Source organism: Neodiprion virginianus, chromosome 1 (genome assembly GCF_021901495.1).
Source record: "Neodiprion virginianus isolate iyNeoVirg1 chromosome 1, iyNeoVirg1.1, whole genome shotgun sequence".
Lineage (NCBI taxonomy): Eukaryota > Metazoa > Arthropoda > Insecta > Hymenoptera > Diprionidae > Neodiprion > Neodiprion virginianus.
In genome coordinates this window covers 3,763,483-3,774,947 of record NC_060877.1, presented here as the reverse complement: position 1 = coordinate 3,774,947, position 11,465 = coordinate 3,763,483, and the positions used below count along the sequence as shown (strand labels likewise).

At 34.2% G+C, this 11,465-nt stretch overlaps 3 protein-coding genes across 5 annotated transcripts; all 3 read right to left on the bottom strand.

The window, feature by feature from the left end:
• Positions 1-986: 986 nt before the first annotated feature.
• Positions 987-5,309, bottom strand: LOC124304044 (uncharacterized). 2 transcript variants are annotated; one of them, XM_046761991.1, is made up of 6 exons: positions 5,100-5,309; positions 4,862-4,915; positions 4,271-4,543; positions 3,390-4,212; positions 3,086-3,294; positions 987-2,959 (listed from the first exon to the last, which is right to left on the bottom strand). In XM_046761991.1, exons 1-6 carry the CDS (start codon positions 5,193-5,195, stop codon positions 2,882-2,884), a joined length of 1,533 nt encoding a protein of 510 aa, XP_046617947.1. In that variant the 5' UTR covers positions 5,196-5,309; the 3' UTR covers positions 987-2,881. The 2 variants fall into 2 exon arrangements, with proteins under 2 accessions (XP_046617947.1, XP_046617955.1); XM_046761999.1 differs by having other exon boundaries at positions 3,390-4,194; positions 5,100-5,307.
• Positions 5,310-5,619: 310 nt separating this feature from the next.
• On the bottom strand, positions 5,620-6,742 carry LOC124304143 (EEF1A lysine methyltransferase 1). The gene is made up of 4 exons (XM_046762225.1): positions 6,524-6,742; positions 6,225-6,372; positions 5,923-6,132; positions 5,620-5,772 (listed from the first exon to the last, which is right to left on the bottom strand). Exons 1-4 carry the CDS (start codon positions 6,674-6,676, stop codon positions 5,639-5,641), a joined length of 645 nt encoding a protein of 214 aa, XP_046618181.1. The 5' UTR covers positions 6,677-6,742; the 3' UTR covers positions 5,620-5,638.
• A 93-nt stretch (positions 6,743-6,835) lies between these two features.
• On the bottom strand, positions 6,836-11,425 carry LOC124304131 (uncharacterized). 2 transcript variants are annotated; one of them, XM_046762198.1, is made up of 7 exons: positions 11,324-11,425; positions 10,351-10,402; positions 10,206-10,261; positions 10,049-10,082; positions 9,780-9,886; positions 9,591-9,697; positions 6,836-9,532 (listed from the first exon to the last, which is right to left on the bottom strand). In XM_046762198.1, exons 2-7 carry the CDS (start codon positions 10,378-10,380, stop codon positions 9,270-9,272), a joined length of 597 nt encoding a protein of 198 aa, XP_046618154.1. In that variant the 5' UTR covers positions 10,381-10,402; positions 11,324-11,425; the 3' UTR covers positions 6,836-9,269. The 2 variants fall into 2 exon arrangements, with proteins under 2 accessions (XP_046618154.1, XP_046618144.1); XM_046762188.1 differs by lacking the exon at positions 11,324-11,425 and adding an exon at positions 10,681-11,304.
• Between the last annotated feature and the right edge of the window lie 40 nt (positions 11,426-11,465).

Here is an 11,465-nt window from a genome sequence, read left to right as displayed (position 1 = left end):
TGTAGTGCGATTAGCAGTTCAGCTTTTACAGGCATACTGCTGATTTTACATACTGAAGATGCTCTTTCAGACTTCTTTCTGACAGCCGGTATTAAACATTCAGAGCTCTTCGTACCATTTTTTTTTCTCCAATTACTTTCTTGCCGTAGTTTCCACAATGGATAGTAAATTCTTTTCTTCCCTATTCGACTCATAATTGCTCATAGTACATATTTCACTTTTTTTTACTGTGAGAAAACACATATAACAATGGTTTCGTAATTGTTATTATAGTTAAATTTTTACAATCCATTTGTTTTAGTTATTTGATATCATGCTTTTCCATTAGAAATTAGGAGTTTGAAAATAGTCTAACATATCTATATACATATACATATAAAGAGGTATTATTACATGGCAAACAAGCGATGAAATTCAAATCCTTTTTCTTTGAACACTATATATATGTCGACAGCATGCCGAAGTTTTGAGCTTCCCGTATTTTGAAAAAATTTAATATTCGCTTTTATTAAGCAATTACAACATGCAATTTCAAAATATGAGGAAAAATATTCAATTTCGCCTAGTACAAATAAAATATGTTGGAGATTTTGTTACGTGAAGAATATTATGTTACAGGTTATGTTTCTTTTAGGTTTTCAAAACTTTGTACCGGTGATGTCACAAAAAGTGTAATAAAAACAAAAAACAAATAGGTATGGAATCATGAAATTGAAATGAAGTAGGAGAAAATAAGAAAAAAACAATTTGCAAAAGAGAACCTTTTTTATAAAATAAATAACAAATACATGAAAATCATTACATCGTAGTTCGTAAATCATAAATAAGTAACTTAAATGTCTTATAAAAAGGAAGAAAGAAAAGAAACCGTAATTCCACAATGTTTATTTGCATTAATTATTATTAATTTAATATTATTATTCGTACTCGCTAAAAGGCACGATATAGCTACCAATTTTTCAACGTGGTTACAATATGGTTACTTGTATATATGTATGTAAATGTAAAAATACCATTGGATATAGTTTTAATACTTGATCTGTTGAAATTTAGTCTATAAATTGCTAGTAACAAATAACGCATTCATCAACAACTATAATATTAAACGTATTATTTTTTCAATGACCAACCGAATCATTTATATATGAATAACTGGTATGCAATCGAACGATAAAAATTATACGGTGTATAAATATGTCTCCATCCGTTTTTTTGATTATATTCAAGATTGTTTGTTTTTTTATCCTCTTTTTTTGTACGGGCTGCAGCCGCTGCCTAGTTATGATTAACAAAAATAGACGATTTTAAAACTCTGTAATGTAATTACGGATAGTTCTAGTTGATGCTGAGAAAAATACATGTGCAATATAATTTTCAGTGCCATAGCATACGCGCGTTAGATTAGTGTTACCATATTTGAGATACAAACTTACAAACTAGGGTATTTTCTGAAAAATATCGGTTGAATAGTCTCGACCCCCTATTTCTAGCCAATTAAAATATAAGAATAATAATCCTAATAAGAATGGAATGTGTCTATTGCCCTAAGTTCTATGAGATGTGGGAATGTTACACGCAGTCCTGAAATTTTCTTTGTTTCATTTCTTTTTTATAAATTATCTACAGAGATTAGAAAGCACAATGTAACCACGTTGATTGGTCGGGAACACACCTGTTTTTCTTCTTTTTTTTTTGTTATTTTTTAAATGTATTTTCTATGGCAAAAGGTTGATTCAAACGGAAAGAATTCTCTTGAAATTAGTTTACGCCAATACCTATATTGTTAGGTAATAATCCGCGCGTTGAAATTTACTCCAGAGAAATACCGTTCGAAACAGCCTTGAAGCAGTGTGTTATGTTATATTGTATATTTTTACCGGTCACGGCATATATTCTCTTCTAAAAACAGGAAAACACTGATTTCCAGAAAAGGATCTCTCCCGCTCCTCAAGTATACAGTTTGATCCACCTTGAATTGTACTTAGTTATTGCATCTTGGCATGGGTATTAACGTATTCCCACCCCAGCTATTTTGATACTTTTTCATAGTTATTGGATTGCCACAAAATCATTACTTTTGCTAAAAAATTATTCCTTTCGTTTTCTATTTTGTTTTGAACATTTTTTCTGTTTACCTGAATGTTTTAAAATACCTTGCGAAATAAAATATGCAAGTTAATACGTATATAGTAAGCACCCCCACTAACGTTCGCACAAATTATTCACATTTTCAAAAACACACTTAGCACCACATTATCTTTGAAAATGTTCTAGCGGATTTTTTAGGCAATCCATGATCAGACGGATAATTTGTTCAGATATCGTTTAAAGATATCATTATCAGTAACTTTAGTTAAATGAGGTAATTCACAATATTCAGTCACAAAGAGATAAAAATACGGAGAAAAAGTCATCGAAGATGATAAGAAAAAAAAAAAAAAATTACCTACTAAATCGATAAAAAAAAACTTTTCTTCCTGGCTAAACGTAACCAAAATTATTCAAAAGTAGCGATCCGAGTAAATTTTATATCATTTAAAAATATTCGTGTAGGTATCCTAAACACTATGTTTATAAATTAATTAGTTAGAATAATAGTAATACTATAGCGCTCACGACAGAATACTGGACAAGGAAGATATAGATGAGAGCATAAAAAACTTGCACATAAATTAGTAGCAAGAAGTTTAATTACTCATTCAACGAATATTGTTGAATTCAGTAAAACTCGATATTTATTTACACGTTTTCATTTCTTTTTTGTCCAACGTTCTGCTGCGCGATCTACAAAGTATTGAGCCACACCCGACAATGTCTTGCTTACTGATATTGATAAGACAAGATTTGCCAAGATTAAAAAGAAGATGCAATATGATCAAGATCACACATCCTGGATATAATCTGTGACGACGTTCACTGTTATATTTGATATAGACTTTGCTGCAGGAACATTCTCTAGCTGAAAGATAAATGCACATACTGACAGCAAACAAACGATGATCTCCTAGCGTTTTTCGCTTGTATGTACCTAAACTGCATTCTAATTTAAACAAATGACCAACTGAAAGACTTAATTATTACTCACGCAAGACGTGCTGCTGAGAATTTCGTCAATCCCTTCGATCTCTTCGCTTATGTCGTCACTTCTTACACTCTGGTGTCTTTCCTCTTTTTTGTACCGGGATTTGTTCGGGCTCTCGCATTTGTCAGGGCTTTTAGAAGGGCTTTGCTCGTTCGCACTGCCAGATGCAGATGAGATAAAGTCTTCTTCATAGTTATCAATTCCTTCCGAAGCTATGAAAGAAATTAAAAACAAAGCATTAACCAAGAGTCATCATCATACGCTGACTCTTTAAATCTAAAAAAAAAAATGTTGGATAAAAACTTACCAAGCCCAATGTCCATGAGTTCTTTAAGATCGTTGATGTCTGTCTTCTTAGTATTAAAGGATGGCAAATCACTAAATATGGATGTGACTTTTGTGGTGAGTGGAGGTAAGTCGCCCAACAGTGAAGATTCGCTTTTGTGATTTGCACCAACTTTTTCCTTCTTACCGTCAATAATAATCTCGTCAAAGAACATGGTTTTTCCTAAACTCTTATCTGTCATGATTTTCTTATTTTGTACATTATTTGCGTTATGCAACTCTGTATTATTTATGCCTTTTTGCTTGCTGGCGTCTTTTTCATTTTGATTTGGTTGTACTTCGTCTATAATAGTTTCGTCAAACTTAATTAATGGCTCGGTTTTATTCAATGACTGCTTCTCGCTTTCAACATTTACATTAACGGCATCTAAATTCATAGAAAACTTGCTGAAGCGTACGTCGTTGTTCTCTTTGTTACCATCGACTCTGTGAGTATCAGTTACATCTTCTAAATTGGTGTTATCATTTTTCCTGAGTGAATTATTTTTCTGAAGCTCGCAGCTAGATGTGTCTATTAGAACATTATTGAACGTTTGATTATTAGTGATGGTTTTTTTCTTGTCAGTTATCGTCACATTTATTGGAACTTTTAAAGCAGCTTCTGACATGCTTTCCAATTTTTCTGACGAGTCGTTATTATCATTTGATAGAGACACAGAATCTTTGTGTAAAATTTTCGGTGTCATTTCTTCGTATGTCTCATTACACATGTTACTAGAAGTGTTATGCATTTTTGTTGCCATATTTCCATTGCCGTCATCTTCGTTCTGAAAATTCAACAAAGGCTTAATTTGGAGTAAATACAAGATGAAAATTACAAGTACCAGTCAAATTCTCAGCTACCTGCTTTTCTGAATTATTGAACGATCGACGTGCATGGGTCCTCAAAATTTCCCCAAGCAGCGGCTCGCTTGAAACTATGCCAAGTTCTTCGCACAGCTTGCTTCTACCTGCATAGTTGTATTCCTTACCGGCGTACGTCTCAGGGTCATAAACAGATGTCGTATAATCAAGACCGAAATATTCCAGAAATTCTCTGACCAATGAGAACAGCAATCTTCCCTCAGAATTTGCCAGGTACTGTTTTACAGTTTTGTTAAGCAGCGGCTTCGTGTTCTGAAAACGATTGAACATAATATGAAAAATAATTGTATTGTGGTACATGCATAGACGTTCAACTAGGAAATATCAAGTTTTTTTATCCTCTCTTTTTTAAACTCGCATCCATTTCTTAAAATATCCGGATTCATGTGCCAAAGAACACAAAAGCTTTGAGAGAGCAGACTGTAAACAGGAAACAGGTTTTTTTTCCTTTCGTTCCCTCTTACCGCTTCTCGTTCTGTCTCTCTCTTTCTCGCGGTCTAGCTCTTGCTCTCTCTCTCTCTCTCTCTCTATCTCTCCATTATTTTATTGCCGGACGTAATAATAACTCACCATCACAGATTCTTGTTCCTCGAGGGCTAAAAAGACGCTCGCTCTAAGCTCTGCCTGAAACGACGGCATAATTATTGCATAAATTTGGAACAAAATTGTTGTCACTAAATTATTTTTCCGTCTACACACGTGTATAACCTAAAAAAAAAATGTGTACTTCCGATCTTTCCTCCGCTGTATATTCGTTCTTCTTCCTAGAAGTTGTTGTTCTAAAATTGATTTATTATGAATAACTTACTCGCACTTTGGCCAGCACCCCATTATTTTCTAACGTTTGGGCCACGAGATCACGGAGCTCGGTATCCTCCTCGATGGAAATATTTCCGTCTGTCATTATTGTTTTTTAAATTAAAAAAAAATTCTAATGCAAATACTCAAAAAATGTAAATATTTACGCTTTCCATCGCGTGCTTTTCTTTTCGCGGATCTGACCCGAATCCATCGTTCCCTTCGTTCATTGCCAACGCCGTTTCAATCGTTTTTTTTTTCCTCCTTTTGTTACTACGCCTGGTTCTATTCCATGCTTCGTACTTTCAAACTCGCTTTCCTGAATAACGCGCTCGAAACTCAAATAAACATACAAGTCGTTACAAGTGTAGCAAAAATTAGCTTCCTTCAATCATGAGTGTATTTTTGTAATATATCTCGTCAAAGGAAAACGTTTTGTTAGAATTATACGTGGGTATATGTAAACAGAAACGCAATATATTGCGGGCAAACATATCCAAGGGTTGAAAATGAAAACATCTATTTAAGAATTTTGTACAAGAAATAGCTTTATTGTAACGCCTTGTCAAAATCAAAGTTTGAATAGCACCAAAATTCATTCGCTAGATTATTCTTGTGGCGCGGTTCGAAACTGCATTTTTTTACGCCCAAAAGCCTTGATGCTAATTCGCTCATTATTGCACCTGTACACAGTAAAAATAATGCTAAAAATTAATTCATTGACATATTATATTCAAACTAATCTTGCATAACATTAATTCTATGATTTCCATCTTTTCTGGACAACAAATAAATTTCGCAACATTGTACATCTGTATCATGAGATTATTTACCTGTGCAGAGTACGATATTTTTCTTAGATAAGAACTTGATCGTTACCGCCGTTTTTGTTAGACATTCTTCCGAAAGAAAAGGTGGATCCGCAAGCACGAGATCAAAGTCACCTGCCAATTCTCTGGGAATTTCTAAAGGAGATTTATAGTCGTACGGAATAAAATCTGAGCCGAAAACAGCGAATCGCTGATCGTACTCGAACAATGTAACTGAAATGGAAAATAAAACACTTTAAAGATAATAAGTTGTACATTAAAAAATAAAAGTAACAATCAAAATAATTATTGCTGAATAAATATACCTTGTCTGCCGTCGGAATCTTTCTTCATTTTGTTATAAAGCGTCGGACAAGAGATGAGGGCAATTTTTCCGGTTTTTTCAGTTGAATGAATGACGCCTTTAACAAAACTATTGACCGTCTCGTCGTCGTACCAAAATTGACTGAGTTGCTGAAATTGGTGCCATATCTTTATATTTTCAAGGCTTTAAATCGACATAAATTGACATAATATTCTAAATTTGAAGCAACCGCCGATGTCAATCAACTTATATTGTTTGAAATTCGACGCGTTAAAGTTACGTCCAGGTTTACCAACGTACCCAATTTTCATCAAACGTGATGTGCGTTGATTCATTTTCACCGTGAATACTCTTCAACATATTTTCTTGCGCTTCTTTCTCTTTGTAGAACTCTTGAAGAGCGGCAAGCGAGGCCGACGATAGCTGCGGCATCTCGTCGTCGCTATCTGACATTTTCGTTCGAATTTATTGTACCCAGAATAAGGAACGCGTGGGATCAACCAATCTCGTGCTTCCGTGTGTAAATTATTCAGTCTTAGATTGGTATAACTGCGAGAAGCACCTTGGCGGTGATCTCGAATAAACTTTAAATAATGGAATACACACATAGGCTATCATAAATTAGTTATTTATTTATTTAAGCATATAAACTCACAGTTTAATACACTAATTGTTAGCATTTTTACTCATATTACAACTGTAATATTTTTATTTTCTTCACTCATTTTTCGCATCCTCTGATATGATTCTCTCACGCCTTGTATAGTGTGTTAGTATGTACAATACAATGTTCAAACTCGTTTGAACGCTATAATAATATACTATTGATATATCTTTACACAGAATACACATAACACTTCCCTGTACAACGCTCTACCTATACCGTTTCCTAGGCACGTTCATCCAATTTCACTTTATACCATATACAAGCCTTTAAACTAAGTTATTTTACTGTGAAGAAATCAAGCTGTATCCATGATAGTTATTTGCATTTGACCATGTTCAACGTAATCTGAAAATAGTCCGTACTTCTTTTTCTTTTTTTATCGATAAGATTTCATATTGTTTGCTGGTACTTTTACGAGTTAAATAATTCAACTTACTTTGAGAATATTACATTACATTATTGTTTCACCTCCGTGACATTTGGTCCCAACCTCACACTAAGGTCTCTGTATAAGTGTTTTAATAACCGAGAATGAAAACTAATACGTATAGTAAACAAATGAAACCAAAGTGACTGCATTTTAGTGAAGACCGTCCAATTTTAGACATTAATGGCAGTTTAATAGTGGTGAGTTTGAATTGTACTTTATGCGTAATGTAGCACAGTATGATCTTCTTCGAAGACCATGGATCCATTTACACCAATTCAAGTGCATACTGTGGCCTTGAATTCTTTCGATCTGCAATTTTTATAAAACGAACTGCTAATACACCCATCTATTTCTCGATCTATCTTTTGTATACTGCTAACTAGCAATTTTTTCTTTCAACTTTATACAACAAACTAATTGTTTCCTCTCACATCAACGATTACAACATATTTCGGTATGGCAGACCTGAATTAATAACTGTTTGTCTATCTAATGACTTACTTACTTATTACTTGTCGAATAATATTCGCATCATTATTATACATGTTATTATTATTTATCAATATACACCTAATATCTTGAAATTCAGGATTTATTCCAAATTAAAACCTAGAGTATGGAAATCGAAATGTTTGTTGGAAAACTAAATGTCAATTCATTGTTTAAATTAAACGAAGATCAAATTTATTACCGTGGTTTATAAATTTTTCCGGCAATTTGAAGCTGTCCAGATATTTCAACGCGTTACTTTTAGTTGCTCAAATTTCACATTACTTTCTTTATGTATATATTTATACGTAACTAGTATTGTTATTTGCATAAGCGTCAATGATTTGAATCTATTACAGTATAATACGGTTATCAAATACGCGATTACAGTTTGCCTCATGAATTTCCTCATACTTCATATGGCAGAGCATGAAGTGTGTAAAACATCTTATCGCGATTTTCATGTTTTTGCGCGAAATCAGCATAGACTTTTACCATTATTCACTGACATTGCGATTAGTCATATATCTGTAAATACAGTGTGTATCGTACATATCTATATCTATGTATAAATATGCTATATCTCTTATAACGCAATCGCGTACTTTGTTGTAGTTTTAAATTTCTATAAAACTACAGCTTAACGTAATAAATTTTATGAAAACGTGCAACAGAATATAAAATTCAAGCAGTGCAACGAGCGCATAGTATTTATGTAGTTATGTTATAAGTTCCCCGTTTCTACGATAATTCGGTTGTCCTACTTCAGAATACCAAGCGTTCCCTCTTCCGCGTAACAGCTCTAAATAATTTTAAAGGTTTTCTCCTTCATTTTCTCTTCTTTCAAAAAAGATGAATATCAACTTTCATTCAAAACTCATTTACCCCACACCCCATATAATATTCAAATCAGTTTCTTCAATGTCCATATTCTACTTATATTTTTTTACAATTTCGCTTTTGTAATAGCAAATGCTACGCCAACATTGTTTTCCAAATTGATTGTGATTAAAAAAGCAAAAAAGTGCGTAACGAAACATATGATGGATTAATCAATGATATCTGCACATGTGAATGCTGGAAGTTGCATCAATTTGTGCTATTGTCTGTGAATAAAAAATGTCAGGATAAGTTATGCGCCATAAGCTCGTAACCGTGTAAAAGCACATTTAAAACATGTTTATTGAGTTCCAAAAACAGCTTCATGAAGCCATATTTGAATATAGTACCAGCTAAATGTTGGCTGTGATATCATATCAGCCACTAAACAACATGACAATGACACAACTTCCGCAATCACTGACTCTTCCATTTGCGGCATATGCTTTTTCCTGAAGTTTTTTATTCGCAGACTCAAATGGATGTATACGTCAATTATCATTTCTCTTTTAATGTAATGTGCAATTTACAAACTGACCCAAGCGTATCGTCGTTTCTTTTTATGATTTTTCCATAATCTATCAGCTACTACTAGTCCAGTCACCAGTCTCTTTTAGTGCCCGATCTGTCAGTCTCTCAATCTCTGTTAGCAATTGCTCAGTCTCTACGTCTACACACACCATATCTGCTTCCACTGGATCCCATTCCAAGCTATTTGGCGTCGATACTCTGGACCAAGGTGAAGCAGTCAGACTAGAAGGTTGACTGTTGTTTACAGATGGAAAGGAAAGAGAGTTATCTGTATTCTCTGCATTGATATCGCTTCGTGGAGATATTGGCAAACCTGGAAAGATTAGTTTATCAATTAATTGCGTGTTAATTGCATATATTTTCTAACCTACCTTCATGCTCCCATTCAAGGTCTAAGGATGAAGCAGGAGTTGGCACGTAGCCGTGTTTCATCAAATTTCTAGCATCCAAAGTTTGAAGTGATACATCCAAGCCAGAACTGGATAGAAAAATGGTTGATATTAAATCATTGATGCTGGAATTTGAAGTAGTATTTACTTCACTCTGATTATGCTATATACCTGACTGATGCGGTACTTCTGGAGTTCAACCTAACATACTTGCTACCGCCCATGGGCCACCCACCGTCCTCGGCAAGTTCCAAAGAAATCGGGACACCGCGCCTCTTCTAAAACATTGTTTTCAAATTTTGTCTGCCTATTGCTTATGGAAAAGAAATTCCTGCTTTTTAATACGCAATTAGAAGAGAAGTTTTCATTCAACTAAAATAATCACTGTGTCTTTGATTGAATGACTACAAATGGGTCGTGAGAGAATAGAAAAAGTTTACCTTGAAACGTTTCAATGAAAGAAACGATAACAAACTGTCCGGCAAGCGTACAAAAAGTAAAACAACATACAAAATTACAATTTAAAACATACCAAGTAATACTTTAATAAATTAATTAAGTACAATGCATAGAATGTTTTATATTTTGCTCGCTCACTTTTTCCGTCTCTCACAAGACATCATACGCTCGTCCCGATCGCTCTGTTGACAGAACTGCAAATTGGTAAAATTTAATTTAGAAAATAAAAGGCAAATTCTGTGAATCGTCAAAATATTATTGTAACGTAAAGATTATTAAGTACCTCTGTACGTTCGTCCTCTTGAAAGCACATGCTCGAATGTCGGCGATATGATCTACAATTGGAACCATAAAGATTTCTGATTATTGTTGATGCTTCGCAGCAGAAGGTATGTTTATTTTTCGTTTCGGTGTGGCAAAGAGGTAAAAAAAAAACATCCTTGTCATTATAGCGTTACATGAAATGTGCGACTCTCGTAGTTTCAGGAAATATTTTTCCTTCATTTCAAGATTCGTTACGCATAGTGATAAGTTTGTATTTTTTTGATCATTGTCTAAAAAAGTTTCGCTAAATAAAAATGTTCTACCGAATGAAGTTTGGGAAAATTCTAACCTGTACGTCGACGGATCGGTGACAGTGGCAAAACAACGGCCGAGGCAGTTCCCCATGACCCGTTGTCTTGCGGGCAATTTTCTTTCATTTATTAGTCAGGTGTTTGAATTAGTCATGCTTTTTCATTGCTCGCGTCTCCGATCGCTTCAAACTTATTACGACTCAACATATTTCCAATACTGCGCCAATCCGACGACCCCATCTACCGAACCCGAAACTATTGTCTGCTTGTGTGTGCTGACCCGTTTGGCGGTCAAGTTTGATGCTTCGACCCAACAGAGATCATTCTAGGGATCATTTCCGCAATACTCTAGCAATAACATATTTCTTTTATACATCTATGTAAATATTTCCATAAAAAAGCTGTAGATAATTTTAGTTTCGACGCGTATGATTCAGTAGCTCTGAAAAAAAATTTAATAATGTGTTCAAAGACATGGAGCTGTTGAAAGTTTTGGTAGAATTTTGAATAATTGAATGAACTGAATTACAACCTATAATATCACTGAGTCTTCAGTCAACGCTAACAGACATCAGCGAGCCTAACAGATATTGTTAGAAAGGGTGAATTTGTTCACGTTTCACAAATTACAGGTTTCATCGATGAAAAATTTTCAATATTTTTCGTGATGGTATTTATTACCTCGCCTAACCTGAACCAATACGAAATAAACGTATGAAAAAAGCAAACAGCTTGCGGCAGTTCGGCAAGCGTACAACTCGTTTCAACGCCGCACGTAACGCCACGAACGCGGCTTGTACGCGAGACGCGTAATAAATATAAA

Excerpts from the sequence above, each read along its gene's own strand:
- LOC124304044 (XM_046761991.1), bottom strand. The coding sequence starts at position 5,195 with ATGACAGACGGAAATATTTCCATCGAGGAGGATACCGAGCTCCGTGAT. Across the intron at positions 4,916-5,099 it reads GGGTGCTGGCCAAAGTGCGA|GCAGAGCTTAGAGCGAGCGT; the intron begins GTAAGTTATTCA and ends CCGTCGTTTCAG. Across the intron at positions 3,295-3,389 it reads ACTCATGGACATTGGGCTTG|CTTCGGAAGGAATTGATAAC; the intron begins GTAAGTTTTTAT and ends TTTCTTTCATAG.
- LOC124304143 (XM_046762225.1), bottom strand. The coding sequence starts at position 6,676 with ATGTCAGATAGCGACGACGAGATGCCGCAGCTATCGTCGGCCTCGCTT. Across the intron at positions 6,373-6,523 it reads TCACGTTTGATGAAAATTGG|CAACTCAGTCAATTTTGGTA; the intron begins GTACGTTGGTAA and ends CACCAATTTCAG. Across the intron at positions 6,133-6,224 it reads AGATTCCGACGGCAGACAAG|TTACATTGTTCGAGTACGAT; the intron begins GTATATTTATTC and ends TTTCCATTTCAG.
- LOC124304131 (XM_046762188.1), bottom strand. The coding sequence starts at position 10,736 with ATGGGGAACTGCCTCGGCCGTTGTTTTGCCACTGTCACCGATCCGTCG. Across the intron at positions 10,403-10,680 it reads ACCGATCCGTCGACGTACAG|ATCATATCGCCGACATTCGA; the intron begins GTTAGAATTTTC and ends TTCCAATTGTAG. Across the intron at positions 9,533-9,590 it reads CCTTGAATGGGAGCATGAAG|GTTTGCCAATATCTCCACGA; the intron begins GTAGGTTAGAAA and ends TAATCTTTCCAG.